Here is a 21183-nt window from a genome sequence, read left to right on the forward strand (position 1 = left end):
ACTGTTAATAGATGTGGGGGACAGGTTTGAAATACACTAATTCCTGTTTGTTCCTAATTGTGATTGTAATTTACTAGGAAGGGATTTAATAGCTAAAGTGAGAATGCAAATTAGTATTGTAAAAAATGACAGAGAGTCCAACACTGTGATATCTTTGTGCAAAATGTCTGAGAAGGCTTATGCTGAAATAAATCCAGAAGTGTGGGCAGCCCCAGGAAAATATGGAAAACTAAACATAGAGCCTCTCAAAATTACTTTGAAACAACCAGGAAAAGTGGTGTCTAAAAAGCAATACCCTCTTTCAAGGGAAGGAAAGAAGGGGCTACAACCTGTCATTGAGTCCCTGCTAAAAGCAGGTCTTTTGGAGCCGTGTATGTCTCCCTATAACACCCCTATCCTGCCAGTTAAGAAACCAGATGGAACCCCAGTTAAGAAACCAGATGGAACCTACAGAATGGTGCAGGATTTAAGAATGATAAATGAAATTGTCAAATCAAGGCATCCCACAGTTCCAGATCCCTATACAATCCTGAATCAGATCCCTTCTTCACACCAGTATTATTCAGTACTGGACTTAAAGGATGCTTTTTGGGGGTGTCCGATTACAGATGACAGTAAACAGTATTTTGCCTTTAAGTAAGAACTAAAGGAAGAAAAAATCTGTTTATTGATGGGTCTTCAAGGGTGATAGAAGGGAAACGATTTACAGGATACTCTATCGTGAATAAAAAGCAATTAAATGAAGGGAGGAGGTTACCATCCACCTGGTCAGCTCAGACAGCAGAGCTGTATACTCTTGTGAGAGCCTGTGAATTATACTGGGACCAAACAGTGAATGTTTTTACTAACTCTAAATATGCATATGGGGTGATACATGCATTCATGAAACTATGGGAAGAAAGAGATTTATTAACCTGCAGGGGAAAGAAGTTAGTTCATGAGAACTTAATCTCTGGCCTATTAGAAGTGGTGAACTTAACCAAAAAGGGCAGCAATAATACATGTTAAGGGACACCAGGCAGAGTGCTCAGAGGAGGCAATAGGAAACTGACTGGCTGATGAAGAAACTCAAAAAGCTGCATTGTCGCCAGAAATCTCTAAAATCCTCCCCTTGCTCCCAGTAACTGCATCACTGCCATAGAAACTGTCTTTTTCACCAGAAGAACTTGAGATAAGTAAAAAGAGTGGGGCAGAAGAAAAACAGGGTAATTGGTTTACAAGGGATGGTAAACAGTGGATACCAAAAGTTCTGGCCCGACAGTTATTAAAACAACTTCATGAAGGGAGTCACTGGGGCTCTTGAGGGCTAGAAGAAGCCTCCCTCAAAATGTATGCTGCTGTGCGTCTTTTTACCCTGGCAAAGCGAGCTATTGATGGTTGTTTGATTTGTGCTAAAACCAATAACAGAGTTACAAGGAAACTTGCCAGGGGAGAGAGGCCTTGGGCTGTACGTCTCTTCCAGAGATGCTAGGTAGATTTTACCAAAATGCCACGAGTGGCAAGGTTTAAATACCTTCTGGTAGTAGTATGTCAGTTAACAGGGTGGCCAGAAGCATTTCCTGCCATTTCAGCAAATACAGGATCAGTTATTAAAGTATTTTTGGAACAAATAATTCCAGGATATAGGATTGTAGGAGCAATAGACTCAGTGTTGGGGTTTAAGTCTCCTGGAGAATTTTTTCCCCCCTCCCAAGTTGCTAGGAGACTAAGTGCTGAGTGCTTAACGTGGACAAAAGAACTGATAACTTAGTTTTGGGGGAGGGAAAAAAGCTCCCGGAGAGAGCGGAGGGTGGGGGGATCTCGCGGCTCTTTTCTTCTTCCGGGGGGGAGCACGGATCGGGCCACGGCTGGCTGCTGCAGTCCACAGGTAACGAAGGAGTCTGGTCCTGGGAATTCTACCATCTGTTAGGGTATCCAGGAATTCGGAGTTTCTTCGCTGTCCTGCTGGATTTTGGGTGAGCCCGGGTCCAGCCACTGCGGCTTCTCCGGCACTGCCACCTCTGCCTGCGGAGGACAGTCCACCGCGCCCGGCTTCCAGCCATCAGCGCCGGAGCCTCCACCGTTTGCCCTCGGGGTTCTTGGTTCTGTTCTACTATTGTTATAATTGCTATTGTTTTTTGTCTGTCCTGTTATATTTACTAGTAAAGGACTGTTATTCCTTTTCCCCATAGCTCTGACTGAAAAGTTTTATTTTTTAATCTTCCAAATTATAATAACACGGAGGGAAGGATTCAAATTCCTCATTTCCTAGAGAGGCCTGCCTCTCCTTAGCAGACACCTGTCTTTTCAAAACCAAGACAGAATTTGGCGCCCAGATCGTGGGGCATTGAGAGAAAAAGGAATAACAGTTCTTAAGTGCCTACATTGCTGTGCACTGGATATCATGTGGTCTGGCTTAACCTGGTTCGGATGGCATGTGGGTGTGGCCGTATTTCTCCCATTTGCAGGCCCTTTTCTAAACATGGGCCCTGTAACTAAGGTTACTGTGGCTGTCATCAATTTTGCTATATGGGTTAACGAAGTGAGGAAATCGTGGATTTTTAATTTCCTCTGGAAGGCAGGCACATGGATTCAGGGCTATCATACACTAACTGTGTGTTTCTGGAGTTACTTTAACAACGGTACCTACTGTGAAGAAATGACACCAGGGGAAATTTTTTCACAACCCTTCACCCAGCTCTTTGGCCCTACCCCACCAGTCTTTGAAGGGTTCAAATCTCTGAATGTTAATGACATCATACAGTGGCTGGTGTTGCTGGTATGCCTGTTCTGTTTAGCATTTAGAGATAAGGGGAGACTGACCTGGATAACCACCCTGATACCTACCCTAGAGAATAAGGATGCTGCCCCACAGCCTGACCCCGTCCCACAGCCTGACCCTGCCCCACAGCCTGACCCTGCCCCACAGCCTGAGCCCGTCCCACAGCCTGACCCTGCCCCACAGCCTGACCCTGCCCCACAGTCTGAGCCCGTCCCACAGCCTGACCCTGCCCCACAGCCTGACCCTGCCCCACAGCCTGACACTGCCCCACAGCCTGCCTCAGGAATAAACCACCCAGATTGGGTGAAGGAGATAGGTGAGATGCTGAGGGAGTACCTTTCCCCTGTAGTAGCCTCATTAGCCCCAGCTGCTGGGAAACCCTCCCCCTGCCCCGACAAAGGAGAGTCTGATGGTGCAGCAGCAGAACCCACAGACGTTACAACCGTCCAGGTTCCAGCTGAACCACAGGGGCAGCCACAGCCAGCAGCAGTGGCCCCTGTGGAAACAAAGAAGTATAAGGTGAAATCAGAGCACCCAGGCAACAAGGATAAGAAAGGAGGGCCCTCACAACCCGGGGAGGAGTCAGAGGTTGAGATCATCACTGAGTCCCTGACATATGAAAGTCTCCGTAATCTGCAAAAAGATCTTGCACGGCGGGGACGTGAGGCTTATACAGCCTGGTTACTTCGGGTCTGGGACCTTATAGGTACAGGCGTGCAACTAGATAGTAGTGAGGCAAGGAATTTGGGACCCTTGACCCAGGACTCAGGTGTGAATCAGGTATTCGTAAGGGAGCCAGGGCCCCTTTCCCTTTGGGAGCGGCTTTTAATGAGTGTACAGGAGAGGTTTGTCCACAGAGACAGAATGCAGAAGCACCATCATAGAATGCGCTGGAAGACCCTTGAAGAAGGGATCCAACAGCTGAGAGAAGTGGCAGTATTGGAGGTACTCTTTGGGAGGGGTGGACAGCATGATAATGACCCCGACAAAGTCAGGCGCACAGGGCAAATGCTGTGGAATCTGGCAACTCTAGGACCATCTCAATACGCCACATACATTGCAACAATTCATCCTGATAACAACCGAGAGACAGTGGGTTCTGTAGCCAACAAGCTTAGAAATTATGAGAGTATCATCAATGGCCCAATGCAGGCTCAGGTCTCTGCCATGGCTAAGGAACTCAGAGAGGAGATGAGGGAGATGAGGGAGGAGGTGACAGAGAAGATGGAGGAGATGATGAGGAGGAACAGTTCCCATGTAGCACCGGTGCGAGTTACAGGCCCCAGAGTCAGAGCTCAACAGCCCCCAGCTAGAGAGAGAGGGTACACCCCACGAGCTGACCTGTGGTACTTTCTGCGTGACCATGGGGAAGACATGGGAAGGTGGGATGGAAAACCCACTTCGGCCCTGGCAGCACGGGTGCGTGAGCTCAAGGAGAGAAACACTAACCGAGGGGGTTCCACTAAGATGAAGGTAGCCTCGACATCGCATGACCAGGCTGCCAGGTATTATAGAAGTGAGGATGATATGTCAGATCCCCGTAAAGGAACCTCTACCATGTATGCTCAGGAGGGGAATAATGACCGGTGCTAGAGGGGCCCTGCCTCTAGCCAGGGAGAGGCACGGGAAAACCGGGTCTATTGGACGGTGTGGATCCGATGGCCTGGCACATCAGAGCCACAGAAATATGAAGCTTTAGTTGATACTGGTTCTCAGTGTACCCTGATACCATCGGAATATGTGGGGACAGAACCTATTTCCATTGCTGGGGTGACGGGGGGATCACAGGAATTGACTCTGTTGGAAGCCGAGGTGAGCCTGACCGGGAAGGAGTGGCAGAAACATCCAATTGTGACTAGCTCAAGGGCCCCGTGTATTTTGGGCATAGACTTCCTCCGGAATAGTTATTACAAAGACTCTAAGGGATTCAGGTGGGCTTTTGGAATAGCAGCTGTGGAGGCAGAGGGCATTAAGAAATTGAATAGCTTGCCTGGACTGTCGGAGAACCCATCTGCAGTAGGACTTCTAAAGGTAGAAGAGCAACGAGTTCCGGTTGCCACCTCGACGGTGCACCGCCGACAGTATCGGACAAATCGAGATGCCGTGATCCCCATCCACAAGATGATTCGGGAGCTGGAGAGCCAAGGGGTGGTCAGCAAAACCCACTCACCCTTCAACAGCCCCATCTGGCCTGTGCGCAAGCCTGACGGAGAATGGAGATTGACTGTAGACTATCGTGCCTTGAACGAAGTGACTCCACCATTGAGCGCTGCTGTGCCAGACATGCTGGAACTCCAGTACGAGCTGGAGTCCAAGGCAGCAAAATGGTACGCCACAATTGACATTGCTAATGCATTTCTCTCCATTCCTCTGGCTGCAGAATGCAGGCCTCAGTTTGCTTTCACCTGGAGGGGAGTGCAGTACACCTGGAACCGACTGCCCCAGGGGTGGAAACACAGCCCCACCATCTGCCATGGACTGATCCAGGCTGCACTGGAAAAGGGTGAGGCTCCAGAGCACCTACAGTATATCGATGACATCATTGTGTGGGGGAACACGGCAATGGAAGTGTTTGAGAAAGGAGGGAAGATCATCCACATTCTCCTGAAAGCTGGTTTTGCCATCAAGCAGAGCAAAGTCAAGGGACCTGCCCGAGAGATCCAGTTCCTGGGAGTAAAGTGGCAAGATGGACGGCGGCAGATTCCCACTGAGGTCATCAATAAGATCACTGCAATGTCCCCACCAACCAGCAAAAAAGAGACACAAGCTTTCCTAGGCGCTATAGGTTTCTGGAGGATGCACATTCCTGAGTACAGCCAGATTGTGAGCCCTCTCTACCTGGTCACCCGCAAGAAGAACGATTTCCACTGGGGCCCTGAACAGCAACAAGCCTTTGCCCAGATCAAGCAGGAGATCGCTCATGCAGTGGCCCTTGGCCCAGTGAGGACAGGACCAGAGGTGAAGAACGTGCTCTACTCAGCAGCCGGGAACAATGGCCTGTCCTGGAGCCTTTGGCAGAAGGTGCCTGGGGAGACTCAGGGCCGACCACTGGGATTCTGGAGCCGAAGCTACAGAGGGTCCGAAGCCAACTACACTCCAACAGAAAAGGAAATCTTGGCCGCCTATGAAGGAGTTCAAGCTGCCTCAGAGGTGATTAGCACAGAAGCACAACTCCTCCTGGCACCCCGACTACCGGTGCTAGGGTGGATGTTTAAAAGAAAGGTTCCCTCCACCCATCATGCCACCGATGCCACATGGAGCAAATGGATTGCCCTCATCACTCAGCGCGCCTGCATTAGAAACCCAAATCGCCCTGGGATTTTGGAGATAATTACAAACTGGCCGGAAGGTAAAAACTTTGGTCTCATGGATGAAGAGGAGCAAGAACAAGTGACACGTGCTGAAGAAGCTCCACCATACAACCAACTGCCAGCAGAAGAAACACGCTATGCTCTTTTCACTGACGGCTCCTGCCGCGTCGTAGGGATGAACCGGAAGTGGAAAGCAGCTGTATGGAGCCCCACACGACAGGTTGCACAAGCCACTGAAGGAGAAGGTGGGTCAAGCCAACTTGCTGAACTCAAAGCTGTTCAACTGGCCCTGGCCATTGCTGAAAGAGAGAAGTGGCCAAAGCTCTACCTCTACACTGATTCGTGGATGGTAGCCAATGCTCTGTGAGGTTGGCTGGACAGGTAGAGAAAGGCCAATTGGCAGCGTAGGGAAAAGCCAATCTGGGCTGCAGATGAGTAGAAGGACATTGCCACTCGGGTAGAGAAGCTACCTGTCAAAGTCCGCCATGTAGATGCCCATGTCCCCAAGAGTCAGGCTAATGAGGAGCACCAAAACAACGAGCAGGTAGATCAAGCTGCCAAGATAGAGGTGTCAAAAATAGACTTAGACTGGCAACACAAGGGAGAGTTGTTCCTAGCTCGATGAGCCCATGATGCCTCAAGTCACCAGAGTAGAGATGCCACCTATAAGTGGGCACAAGACCGAGGGGTGGATCTAACCATGGACAGTATTTCTCAAGTTATCCATGACTGTGAGACGTGTGCTGCCATCAAGCAGGCCAAGCGGGTGAAGCCCCTATGGTATGGCGGGCGATGGTCCAAGTATAAGTACGGGGAAGCCTAGCAGATTGACTACATCACCCTTCCCCAAACCCGCCAAGGCAAGCGCTACGTGCTGATCATGGTAGAAGCCACCACTGGATAGTTGGAGACCTACCCTGTGCCTCATGCTACTGCCCAGAACACCATCCTGGGCCTTGAAAAGCAAATCCTGTGGAGACATGGTACCCCTGAGAAGATTGAGTCTGACAACGGGACTCATTTCAAAAACAGCCTTATAAACACCTGGGCTAGAGAACATGGCATTGAGTGGGTGTACCATATTCCTTATCATGCACCAGCAGCCGGGAAGGTTGAACGATGCAACAGCCTGCTTAAAACCACTTTGAAGGCAATGGGTGGGGGGACTTTTAAGAACTGGGAGAATAACTTAGCAAAGGCCACCTGGTTAGTGAACACTCGAGGTTCCACCAACCGAGCAGGCCCCGCCCAATCTGAGCCCCTGAGAACAAGAGATAGAGATAAAGTTCCTGTAGTACATATGAGAGGAATGCTGGGAAAAACTGTTTGGATTAATTCTGCCTCCAGCAAAGACAATCCCACTCCTGGGGTTGTTTTTGCCCAGGGACCTAGCTGCACATGGTAGGTGATGCAAAAGGATGGAGAGACCTGCTGCATACCTCAAGGGGACCTTGTTTTTCGGTGAACACTGTGACTGTGTCTGTATTTATATTCACATGTATATATATGTATATTATTTAAAGATTTAAATTCAATATAATATGTTAGTGTGGGAAAAAAATTCGGGGTGGATAATGTTGGGGTTTAAGTCTCCTGGAGAATTTTTTCCCCCCTCCCAAGTTGCTAGGAGACTAAGTGCTGAGTGCTTAACGTGGACAAAAGAACTGATAACTTAGTTTTGGGGGAGGGAAAAAAGCTCCCGGAGAGAGCGGAGGGTGGGGGGATCTCGCGGCTCTTTTCTTCTTCTGGGGGTGGGGGGGGAGCACGGATCGGGCCACGGCTGGCTGCTGCAGTCCACGGGTAACGAAGGAGTCTGGTCCTAGGAATTCTACCATCTGTTAGAGTATCCAGGAATTCGGAGTTTCTTCGCTGTCCTGCTGGATTTTAGGTGAGCCCGGGTCCAGCCACTGCGGCTTCTCCGGCACTGCCACCTCTGCCTGCGGAAGACAGTCCACTGCGCCCGGCTTCCAGCCATCAGCGCCGGAGCCTCCACCGTCTGCCCTCGGGGTTCTTGGTTCTGTTCTACTATTGTTATAATTGCTATTGTTTTTTGTCTGTCCTGTTATATTTACTAGTAAAGGACTGTTATTCCTTTTCCCCATAGCTCTGACTGAAAAGTTTTATTTTTTAATCTTCCAAATTATAATAACACGGAGGGAAAGATTCAAATTCCTCATTTCCTAGAGAGGCCTGCCTCTCCTTAGCAGACACCTGTCTTTTCAAAACCAAGACACTCAGATAGGGGATCTCATTTTACAGGAAAAATTCTTCAAAGAGTTATGAGTGCTCTAGGGATAAGATGGAACCTCCACACCCCCTGGCATCCTCAGAGTTCTGGCCAGGTGGAGAGGATGAATAGAGAAACAAAGAAACAGCTTTTGAAGCTGGTAATAGAAACTAAGATGCCATGAGTACGGCTCTTGCCATTGGGTTTAGCAAGGATAAGGGCCAGACCCAGGGGAGATACTCAATTATCTCCCTTTGAACTGATGTTTGGAATTCCTTACCCTTACAATTCCCAGCCTAGTGGGGGGGTAGAGATAAGTGATGTATATTTAAAACAATATGTGGCCAGGATACTGCCTCTTGTGAAATCTCTTAGACAGGAAGCTCAGCTGGCACAGACCCTGCCTTTGGACTTTGCTGTTCACAACATCCAACCAGGAGATTGGGTTCTAGTTAAGGAGTGGAAAGAAGCACCACTAGTGGCTAAAGTGGCGTGGACCTTTCCAAGTGTTGCTGACCACGGAAACAGCCATCCAGACAGCAGAACACTGGTGGACCCACCACACTCAGGTCAAGATCTCTGAGGCTCTGGAGATTTAGACATCTCAGCTGGAAGAGAAGGATGGGAAGCCGCGACTGACACTCCACAGGAGTGGACTGGAGCAGTAGCCAGTGCGTCGACATCGGGGGAAGCCTCGTGTGCCTACCCACAGACTGCTTGCTGAAATAGTTTGTGTGGGCATCCCTCCTCTCAGATCTCCAGTCACTGGGGGCCAATCCTCGCTGTCATTGTTTTCTTTATGTTAAGCTCTTTCTGTGCCTTCACTCACCACAGGTGGTGTGGAGGACAACATGAAAGTGAAAATTAGGTTAAGAGATTAGATTACACCATTAGAATGTTTCTATTAATAATCTTACCTTTATATTGCCAGTTAGGTTGGGGCCAAAAGTGGGAAAATAATTTAACCTTAGGAGAGGAAGTAGCAAAAACCTTTAACCTTAGTAATTGTTGGGTCTGCGGAGGGCCAGGGAGATCTGAAGACTGGCCATGGGTAGCTAGCCCAGTTGAACCTAAATAGTGGGTTAGCAGCCTAAGTGCAGTCCATAATGGAACAGGATTTTGGGATGAGGAAGTCCATGGTGGCTTCATTCCTCTGAAAGAGGCATTTATTGACTAAATAGAACAGGAAGCGTACATGTAGGAAAAAGTATCTGTGACTAGACTTTATCTTTGGGTTTAGATTGTTGGACCCCCAACTGCCCTCCTTATGATTGTTCCAGGTATCAAGGCAGATGGAATCAAACACACCTTAAGCTCACTAATGGTAGCTGGGTAAGGTATTCCTTCCATAATCACCAAAAGGATTTTGAAGGCTGTAAAGCAGTGGGAAAGAATAGGGTTTTTGACTCTTTATTTTTAAGCTGCCCCCGAGATAATTCCACAAGTAGGACACATGTTGTTCGTGATTATCAGTGGAAGTGGCAGCACCGGAATGGAACTCTGACCCTTTTTAATAGGTTCTGGTCTGGATCCAATAAAACAGATCTGGGATGTAACTGCAAGTAGAAACCTCATGTGAGAGCTCACAAGTGCAAATACTGTGATGCTTATGGCAGGGCAACTACTGCTGGGGGACCACTAGGCCCAGGACGCAAGCTTTACTTTGACCCACCAATTGATGATGAAAATTGGAAAGGTCCCTTTGCCAATGGGACCTGGGCTTTAAGAGGGCATTACTGGATTTGTGGACAATATGCTTTCCGCAGGTTACCCCCAGACTGGTCACGGATATGTTATGTAGGGTATATTAGACCATTGTTCTTTTTACTACCACAAGTTCAAGGAAATCAGTTAGGAATCAAAGTTTATGGTGATCTAATTAGAGAAAAGTGGTCAATTGATACATCCCTGGTGGGAGGGAGCACCCAAAAGTGGGGAAAGGTTGGCCACCTGAACAAATCATACAACACTATGGACCAGCCACATGGAATCCTAATGAATTTATATCAGAGAACCCATTTATAATTTAAATCGGATAATTAGATTACAAGCTGTCTTTGAAGTAATAATGAACCAGACAGCTACAGCTCTTGACCTTCTTGCTGATCAATCTACTCAGATGAGAAATGCAATATTCCAACATCGGATGGTATTAGATAACTTATTAACAGAAGAAGGAGGAGTGTGTGGCAAATTAAATGATTCAAACTGCTGTTTCCAAATAGATGACAATAAAAAAGTGGTAAAACAATTAACAAAAGAAATAAGAAAGTTAGCTCATGTACCGGTCCAAACATGGAAAGGATGGGAATGGGACATGTTTTCATGGTTACCAGGTGGACTATGGGTTAAACAAATGCTTTTCTTCCTCTTATGTGTTGTAGCAACTCTTATCTTTTTACCATGCATGATCCCTTGCTTAGTACAAGTTATTCAATATGTGATCAAAGGGATGCAGGTAGTAGCCATGCCTACTGATCCAGAGATGGCTACAAAAGGACAAAAATTGATGTTACTGCAAATAACTGCAAAACCAAAAAAGACTCAAGAACAGAAAATAAAGTCAATGATAACTAAAATCTGTAAAGACAATTATAAAAAATAAAAGAGGAGGGATTGAGAAGACTGACAAGATTTGTCTTTACAAACAAGCCCTGGGTCTGCTGGTAGATAAAACTAACACTGAGAGATAAGAGAGACAATGGGAAGGATTCTATTGATTGATGAATAGAAAAGAAGAGACTTGCCTTTACAAACAAACCTATGGTTTGTTTGTAAAGGATACTGAATATTGAAAGATGAAAGTAACAATGGGGAAAAACCCATAAATCCTATAAAAATTAGGGGGATTATACATTAAAAGGGGAATCTGAGGTCTTGGGCATTTTGGGAAGTCTGTACCTCTCAAGTACCTCAGCCTATGGGGAAAGAGAGAGGGAAATGCGGCCGGGAAATTAGGATAAAAAGGAGGCTGTATCCTCTGAAAACCTGAGAGGCCCCAGGGGAAATGCCCCATGGCCTCTCCCTTTATTCGAATAAAGTAAAAGGACTCCTCTGTCTCCTTTTTGGACATAAACCTCTGGTGTTCGTGGATTCATTTTCCTAACAATCCCACAACTACAATGACTACAATGTTGTGTAACAAAATGAACTTGCAGTATTCAAGGACCTCTGACTTCATATGTCAGACTGTAAAGAGACAAAGAACTTTTCCTCTGTTTTCTTCATTTGTAAAAACAAAAGAACCCTTAACTTCCTGTACTAGTCAAATATGCAAATAAAGGGGGAGCGTGGCTTACATGTTATTAGTGTTTCCACAGCCTTTAAATGATTAATGCATGTTCAAGGAAGACAAGAGAAGTGCACGTTCAAGCCAGAGCAGAGTCTAACTAGTTATTGAGAAAACAATGTAATTCCATTGGTACAATTCAATTCTGCAATAATCCTGCTATTCCAGTCCTGGGCCTACTTGAAACAGCAAATGTCAATTGTGAAAAAGAAGCCGAAGCAAGTCCAAACATAAAAGGTTTGCTTATCATTTTTCCTAAGACATCTTTGAAAAGAAACTGACAGCTTTAGGTGCAGCCAGATCACCCTGACCACTCTGTTTCCTCCTACACATCTGGATGCTGTTCCAGCTTTCATCTGCTATCTGCTTTTCAGCTCTTTGAGATTCTAGGCAACATGGAAAGCACACAGGATACACCACACACTACCAGGATAATGACAGATAGCCCAGGGGAGCAGCATGGCAGCTGTCCTGAAAGTCATCCCGCACAATTACAGAATTTAACCTGTGGGATTTAAGCAGGAAGAAGAAATAAACTAGTTTTGCAACAAGATCTTTTGATACAAGGTTCCTCTTGACATGTAAACTTCCAAAACTTTATGCATCATCCCAAAACAAGCTCCTCACTTGGGCATACAAAATTCTACTTTACTTTCTGCACAAAAAAGTAGCACATCTTATCCTTGCTTTCTGGCACGTATACGAAGGAGGAGGAATTGCGTAACACTTTTGCTCTCAATAGCTGAGCAAGATTCCACCAGCAGGCCATACATAAGGCAGTCTTTCAAAGTTGTAGTCATTCTTGATTCATAGCATCATGCCACATTCCACACATGGTAAAAGCTAGCAAGATCCCTTTTAGTAACAGAAGCCTTAAAAACACAAGTTTCTCTTTCTAGCAGAAAGTCCTTCAGACACCACTGCTTCACTTTCTGAAGCCAGAGCAAAATGGGACAGAAGGGATCTGGTTGGTCCCTAAGTGGCACTGTAGGCATTACAGCATAATTAATAACTAGGAATCTATCCCTGACAAGAGCAAGTTCACCATTTATCTATAAACTACCTCCAGCTCCATACTTGAGTCTCTAAACTTCTGTTCTTAAACAGGGAGTTTATTCCATTGACTCAAGCACAGAGAGCTCCCAATTCTACTGATACTGCTGTTTTAGGAGGACTTTTTGTTTCAGGTTAACTGAAGTGGAATGGGTAGAGGGTTACCTTTGCTCAAAAGTAACACAGTCCATAGTCTCCATCCTGTCCCTGGCTGTCAGAACTTGTTCCCACTGTTTGCCTTAAGGCAACTATTTTGTGAGAACAACTCCAAAACGGCATGGTTTTATTTTCTGGTTTTGGATTTCTGTGGCACTGCTGTCTGAGTTTTAGGACACTGTCCCACAGAATTGCAGCTCAAAACCTTTGGAAAGAACATTGTCTTCTTGGAAAATATACAAACCCTATTTTATAATGACATCCATTTTACAAAACGTAAAACTGAAAAACAGCCCCCAAAAATTCTGAGGATGGCAGGCAACATAAGTACTTTTGGCTGCACTTAGTCAAGATACATAGAAAAATGTCTAAGCTGATTTCTAAGAAATCTATAGTTCCTTTTCCTCTAGCTATTCTCATTTTAGTATTAGAAGAAACTGTAATTTATCTCTTCATAAGCTCTGTTTTAAAAAAGAAACAGTGAAGAGAGAGGGGGAGGAAACAGAACTCACAAGTAAGTTTTTCTGCATCCTCCAACCCCAACTGATTACACAACTCTCACCCGCCTTCTCATTCCTGTTCTCCATCATGACAATGCAAAGCAACTCAGCTGGCAGCCTGCAGGCCACACCAACCCAGAAGATGTGTGCACCTTGGTCTAGTGTCATGGGGAGCTCTGGATACATCCCACAATTTACAAGCAGCCTGGGACAGCTTAAACAGATAATTAATCACCTCAAAGCTCAGAGTATCCCCTGAGCAAGAACACAGAGCTAACTCAAGAAAGTATAGTAAGACATAAGGCACAGGCTATCAAAAATGGTAATGGAAGTGTTTAATTAAAAATGTAGAGGAAAGAAAATTGCTATCAGGGTTTTTTTTTGGAGCAGATCATACACTTTCATATGCATCAGGATTACAAAGGCCTCGAGTTCTGCACTGCCTCTCGATGTCTATCCACAATGCAGACTTTCCCCAGGCTGTGGGGCTGGAGAAAACAGACAGGAGAAGCAGTACTGACAACAGCAGGTCTAAACAAAGGGGCAGCTGATGCATTTGTAAATCATATCCAGCAGCTATACCGGCACCCCAAAATAAATATTGCTTTATTGCGTCAGATAAAATTGTAACAATAGATTACTACTAAAAATAAAGTTAGATTAGTATCAAATCTACTACAGCACAACATCTGCTCCTCACACTGGTAAACAGAGACTCCCTTGTATGATGTTATAAGCACAAACAGCCTACTTCTCAATTTTTTTTAAGAATCCTCTTTAAAACGGCAAAAGACTTAAACAGAGCCAAACTGCTAGTTTCTTTTTCCTAAACAAAAGCCATGCAAATAAAGCGAAGTAGAAATCCTCTGTACTCCCCTGTTCCCCCAGAAAATGTATCATCCTGAGGTTCGTCCCTGACCTTTTTCCCCGCCCATTCTCCCACACTGGAATGTAATCCAGTTCTGCTCCATTCCCTCCTTATCCCTGATTGGGCAGTGGCTTGTCCCTGCCTTTAGCCCCTTCCCTCTGGATATAAGCCAGGAAAACCACGTGGAATTCCTCTTGGCTGGGGGACAGGGACCGGGCTCGTGATCCAGGCGGGGGCAGGACCACAGGAGAAAGACTGAATAAAGCCCTGATTTCCCCCCCGGATCAAGTGCAGACCTTCCTTTGCCACCGATGGGGACCTACTCTCTCTAAAGGAAAAGGTTCACAGCCGCCCTGGGATCTTTGGGGCTCTGAGGAAAAATCCTTCCAACTGTGGTTTGTCTCTCAAGCTAGCCAAAGCAAAAACGGAGCCAGGGCTCCGAGAGACAGAGAGCGAGAGAGAAGCCCCAGAATCCTGCCCATTGCTATCCACATCCTGTCTTCATTCTTCCAAACAAACCTTTTCCCAATGTTTTTATGCCAAGTTCTGGCCCATTGCTGGAACATAGCAAAGCCGAACACACATAACTGAAAGCAGAAACATCTCTTTAAAGATGGCATTTGGAGACATTGTGTAAAAGAGAAGCATGAAAAATGGATACTGTGCTATTGTCATCATTACCAAGCTCGAAGTTCTTTGGGCACATCTTGAAATTAAGTGATTAGATATAAGAAAGACAAGGAGGAGAGGCATTGCACTGAGTCCTTTTGACTTCAAAAGATGGCTTACCACTGATGACAGTCAAATCAGAAAAACAGAATTTCTGAAAACAGGTAACTGGAAACAGGATTGTTATCCTTGATCTCAGTAGTACTTTGCTCATTGACTACTGTCACAGTGCAATCTACCAACTGTGTCTATTGACACATAAAACATGCCAAGAAGATTAGGAAGCAAATACTCTATTTGGAGAGGAGATGAAAGGTCAAAATTAACCCACTGCAAAACCAGACATTAAACCAAAAAAAGAACCTGTGGAATCTGTCATTCCATAAAGAGGATGTAAGGGAATTGCCCCCACAGCTGAGAAGGAAGTATAATAAAGCCATAAGGGAAAGGTGGGAGGACTGGGTCTGTTACGAATAACACAAATACAGGAACACCAACACTACCCAAGAGCAAAAATACAGAAGCATAAAAGGCATTACAGGCAGGAACAGTCTGTCCTTGTGAGCCGCAAATTCAATACATGAAATTTCAGGGAAAACCTGGAAGTAACAACAGAACCAAATTATAGAAATATCTTTGACGTTAAAAACAAAACAAACAAGGAAAAAACAACAGAAACATCAGCCATCCTAGGAAATAATTAATTAAGTCCTGAGAAGCAACACTATTAAAACTTGAAAGTTTTTAAGGCCTAACAATTTAAGTACTTATACTTGGATCAGGATGGAGGGGAAGTCCGTAAAAAATTACTCTGGCTCAAATCACATGAAAAGAAACCAAATGAAACCAGGATTTATATGGCAGTAAAGTTTTCAGAAGAGAGACTTGGATTAATGCTGGGTTTGCTAAAGGGAAGGAGTTATCAACTGGTACTTGGGGAAAAAAATTATAAACAGAACAACATAACTTGTAGGAACAGTTCTGTCCTGGCACCAGAATGGATTAAATTATTTAATAAATTTAAAACTAACTAAATAAAAACCTTCTAATTTCTTCCAAAGAATATTACATATACAATTAAAATAATTCTGCTGTTTATGTCATTATCGAGAGCATTGTGTTCCCAGATAATGCACTGGCCATAGGTGACATTAACCAAATAATGCAAAAATTGAATTACCAAGATGCTCTATGGGTGCATTTTGACCATGCTCACAGAAATCACAGGCTCTTGCTCTACGATCCTCCTTTAATCATCCAGATGCCCAAATCTACCCTCAATGCCGTTTTCACAACTTACTGGTGCTTATAACCAACTACCAGGGATGCCTAATTTTTTAGGCAGACAAGCAAAATATTCTCTCACAGGAACACTGAATCATTATGCAAGTACTCTTTTGTCTTTTAGTTCAGCAAAACTAGAAAAAGACAATTCATTGGCAGCACAGACAAAAAGGTTTCTGCAGGCTCCTGCATGAAGCCATTCCATGCCAAGCTCCAAGCTGACTAGAACTTACACAGTGCTTACAGGGTCAGGGAGTGATTCTATTATGTGGCTTAACTACTCACAGTAAAACAATTACATACACCTATCGATATAACTGCATTCTCTCTCTCTTTTGAGGTACTGACAAACCTTTCAACATTGACATAAATTATAACTTTTCATTACTTGCAGCATTTATACTTTCACATATCTCTTATCTAAATGTAGTTAAAATCAATTCAAATTAAAGCTCTTTCAGTTCTTCCATAGTCTGAGTTACACTTAACAGATGCACCCACCTGAGTTACCCAGAAACTGCCAGCACCTACGTTCAGGTGTAAGTAATTTCTATATTTTGACTAACCTCCAGTAAAACCAAAAATTAAGACTATTTCTCTTTCTTTAACTGTCAGCTCAGGCTTTTCACTTTCTATCCTCCTGCCAGTTCCTCTACTTCCCTCTTGCTACCTGCTTTCTCCAGATACTTCTCCACAGGAAAACACAGTTCCAAAGCTATAGTCTGATCTCGCACTGACTCCTCTGTTTGACTGCCAGCTAGTGGTGCCAAGAAAGGGTTTCCTGTTTCCTACTCCAGCACAGCACTTAAATGTTGCATTTTGCTGTAGCAGAACCCAAGAAGCCATTATACAGAGTCAGAGGAGGTTTCTTTAAAAAGAAACTGGAAATCAACAAACAGGTGCAGCCTGTTACCTACCAGTCGTTTATGGATTAAAAAGCATTATTTTTTAGTCAAAACAGAATCACAGAATAACTGTCCTTAGTTCCAGGACTATTTCATCTTTGGTATCCCAAGTATTCTCAGAGGTGCAGCATCTATATAATGGGAAGTAACGAGCAGGATGCTAATAACATTGATTCACAGAAATCATGCCCTAATAACATTTTCTTTGTCCAGCAGCACAAGACCTAAATATGGAAACAAACTTGCTCTTAAGTATTGAAAGTGGTGTTGAAAGCAAAAGAAATCTGCTTTTGAAAGGCAGCACATCTTTTCCTTGCTTATCCAAAACCGAAAATTTTTATCTGTAGCTGTGCATGAAGATCCACAAGCGAACCCCCTCTGAAGCCAGTTGGCATCCTGGGAAAATGCAAGAATATACGGCAAGTGTTCCAGTGACGTTAATGCCAACTAGACGCTAGAATAAGTGTGTGGTACTGAAGCTTTTACACTGAAAATGGAGATAAAGGAGCATGAGAAATGTAAAATACAGTCAGCAAGAAAAAAAGACCTAACTTAGCATAAAGCTCTTTACCAACAAGTTAAAAAGTTTCATCTTGGAAATCAAAGCGCTGATAATCAGCTCTGGCAAGGGGAACAGACTATGCTCTCCAGCCCAGTTCATTCTATTTAATAGACTCACACACTGATGGAAAGACAGCATTTAGATCTTCAAGGGAAGGGAAAATGCACAAATATTCCAATCAAAGCTTTACAGCTGGCAAGTAAGCAGGAACCTTTAGAACTGAGTAGAAACAGAGCCAACTTACCAAAAAAGTATCCGCAGAATGTTTGCGACCAGCAACACCAGGCAGACGTAGGTAGAGAAGCCCTCCGCGTTCTGGGTCCGCTGAATGTCCCGGTACTGGGGGATGTAGGGCACGACGCCGCCGAACACCATGGCCCCCGCGGCGCCCCAGGACACCAGCTGCTGCATGGGCACCAGCAGCCACTCCAGGCCACCTGGCTCCATGCCGGGGGCGTGCGGAGAGGCGCTCAGGCTGAGGGATGCCCTCAGGCTGAGGCTGCACCGCCACAGCTCTAGCTGGGGCCGGCTCTAGCCACGGGCAGACTCCTGGCCGGGATGCGGCACCATGACTGCACCCAGCCCCACGGGGCCCGGACCTGGGGAAAGGGATGGGGCGTGAGCTTGGCTCTGACGAGGGCGGCTCCAGCCGCTGCCAGGCGGGCGCTGGCGAGCCCGGACCACCGCCCTGCCGCGGGCGGGTCGGAGCCACCCCCGCTCCAGCCTCAGCCCCAGCCCGGCCCGACGCTCCACAGGGGAAGCCCAGCACCGGCACGGCAGCCACACCGCTCCATCGCTGAGGAGAGCGACGAGCGGCCGTGCATGGCGCGGACACGCAGCTCCGCCGCCATCCCCGCCCGGCCCCCGGGTCGTGTCTCCGAGGGGGCTTCTCCGCCTCCCTCGTCCACCCGCGCTCACCCCGCCCCGCGAACGGGCACGGCCGCCCGCCCCGCACCTGCTCCCTGAGCTCTGACCACCGCCACCTCCATCCCCCGGCGCCGCTCCGCGGGCGGGCAGCGACGGCCGGGGCGGCCCGTGACGCACCGCGAGCGGCCCCGCCCACACCAATGAGCCCGGGCCGCCTCTTCCTCCCGTGGGGAACAGTGGCGGGCGCGGCGCCGGGCCTGGGTTCCTTTCTCCCCTTTCGTCCTTTCCACCGCGCTGTCCCGCGAGCTGGACTGGGATGCGGCGGGCCGCTCGGCGCTTGAGGGGTCTCGGCTCCCCCGGGCGCACCTGGGCGCCTTCTCCTTCGCGGGCTGCGCTGAGCTGGTGCCCCGGGTCCTGCTCCGCAGGAGTTCTGGAAAATTCCGTCATGCCTCGTGGACAAGGGGGAATGGCCTTAAACTGAAAGGGAGTAGATTTAGATTAGGTATTAGGAAGAAGTTATTTACTTTGAGGGTGGTGAGGCACTGGAACAGGTTGCCCAGAGAAGCTGAGGCTGTCCTGTCCCTGTAGGTGTTCAAGGCCGGGCTGGTTGGGCCTCTGAGCAACCTGGCCTAATGAAAGGTGTCTGTGGCAGGGAGGTTGGAGCTAGATGGTCTTTAGGGTCCCTTCCGACCCAAACCATTCTGTGATTTCTGTGGCTCTCTGAATTTCACTGGCTGGGGAGGGAAAATGTGCATCTTCTACCCGAAGTAGGGCAGACCCAAAGTAACCAGGGAGTCTCTGCTGCTTTTCGAATTGGGCCAGCAGAGGACAAGTGCTGCACACTGATGTTGTGTGGAGAATAACAGCATGGACACTGCATCCGCCTCCTTCAGCCACACTTAAAAGGATGGATCATCCACCGTGCATCCAAGTGGCTGCACAGCTGTCCTCAAGGCTTGTTCCTTGGGCTCCCTGTAATACTACCCCAGACATGCTTCCTTCTATCTTGTAGGTGTCCCTTCTGCTCATCCGACAGGTAGAAAATAAGATGCGTTTTCCTGCATCTTGAGTGATGTATTATTTTGTGTCCTGCAGCAGCAACTGCAGATGTTTTTTGTGAGTCTTAAAGGGGAAAAGGAGCTGAATTAAAAATAGAAATGTCTGGTTTGGGACTTCAGAAGCCTTTTGTTTACTTCCTACATAGCAACACCTCACTCAACTGCAACCACTTCTTCCATTGGGCAATTCTTGCAGCATATGTGCAGCACATGAACCTGCACATAACTGCAGAATGTATTTGTCAAAGTTCTTGGAGTACCATCACACAAACATCCAAAACAGCCTCCTATGTGTAGATCAGGTGACCAGTGGTAACATTGGGACTTACCTTCCCTACAAGGAAGCAGCAGCTACACTATTTGAACAAAACTCTCTTCCATTACACAGATTTGATAGTTTGATTACTGACATTAAAAATATGTAGTGGATGGTTTGAATTCTGATTTTTGGATGATGATCCTGAAGTTCCTTATTTCATCACATCTGACTTACTCAGAGAGAGTATAACAATCCAATTATTTATAAACAGCATTATTTAAAATATTTATTATTTAATGTTTCATATTTCATGTATCACTTGTGCATTATCATCAGGCAGTTATGCTGACTTCTTTACACACTTTCCTTGGAGCCCTTAGCACACTATTTTTCCTTAAGCACAATGGTCTAAACAGACCTCAAGCTGAAGATAGGAGTAGCCCAGATTAGAAAGCCAATTTTTGTTCATGTAAACACAAGTATTTTGAGAAATCATGAAGAAATTATCTTGAGAAAAGAGGTATTTTGAAGTAATGATTACCTAAGTAGAAGAAACTGCCCAAGCTGGTGACAGATCTCCAGGTTAGCTTCCAGAATTATTCTAGGATTCTCTTAAGTCTATGCAATAATGAATTGTATACAATATTGAGATTCTAAAATACTCAACTGGAAACGGACAACTGCCTAAACTTAGATTGTTCTTCCTTACTCTAAACTGTAAGGGGAAAAACTGTGAAATCAGCACATTGCTGTGTGAACACAATTCAATTCTGATCACTGAAAAACGTCCTAGTTGCTCAGGAGTTAATCCATGTATGTAAGCTAAATTGAGCAGTGACACTAGACACTGGGTAGGAGGAGGAATGACAGGTTGGCTGAACTCCTCGGGCTAAGCAGCTGCCAGCTGCCAGCATCAGACTCTTCAGGTCTCAGGATATTCCAAAAAGCCAGGCTCAGGGGTTTTGGTAGTGGTACCATCCTGAGGTGCTTGCTGCCTCCAGCATATGCCGGGCACAGGAACATCCAACCATAGGAGACCCAGCAAGACTCCAGTAGGAGAGTGTGTTGGAAGAAATTTATCTAAACCTGGGGTGATAACCTGTGATTAGAGAGAGTCTTGCATCATCAAAGAAAAGTTCTGCAACCTGCAGGTCTGAGTGAATGAGCCTTGTGAGGCTTTGTATCAAAGCAGACTATCTCTGGGAGATAGTAACTGAGAGAGAGCTCAGAAGGACTACTTTCTTGGTGTAAAAGCAGAACCTACCCTAGAAACAGTACTGCTTCACTGCCAGATAGCAATCCTCTGTTCAAGCAAGGAGAAAAAGAACAGGTACATTTATTTTTTCACACAGACTGGCAAAATTGCCCCTTTAGGAAAAACAAACAAACAAACAAACAAACAAACAAACCCCTC

The 21183-nt window shown here is 46.1% G+C and overlaps 1 protein-coding gene across 2 annotated transcripts in view; it reads right to left on the bottom strand.

Moving 5' to 3' along the window:
- SLC66A2 (solute carrier family 66 member 2) overlaps positions 1–18905 on the bottom strand; it is a 39604-nt gene extending 20699 nt beyond the window's left edge. The window contains exons 1-2 of one of the 2 annotated variants that reach the window (XM_040084253.1): positions 18819–18905; positions 17830–18184 (exon numbers count right to left, since the gene is read on the bottom strand). In XM_040084253.1, coding sequence (XP_039940187.1) covers positions 17830–18032 — 203 coding nt within the window. In that variant the 5' untranslated portion in view covers positions 18033–18184; positions 18819–18905. Of the gene's footprint in view, positions 1–17829; positions 18185–18540; positions 18615–18818 lie in introns of those variants that run through there. The other variant, XM_040084244.2, reaches the window with a different exon arrangement.
- Between the last annotated feature and the right edge of the window lie 2278 nt (positions 18906–21183).

Source organism: Hirundo rustica, chromosome 1 (genome assembly GCF_015227805.2).
Source record: "Hirundo rustica isolate bHirRus1 chromosome 1, bHirRus1.pri.v3, whole genome shotgun sequence".
Taxonomy (NCBI): Eukaryota; Metazoa; Chordata; class Aves; order Passeriformes; family Hirundinidae; genus Hirundo; species Hirundo rustica.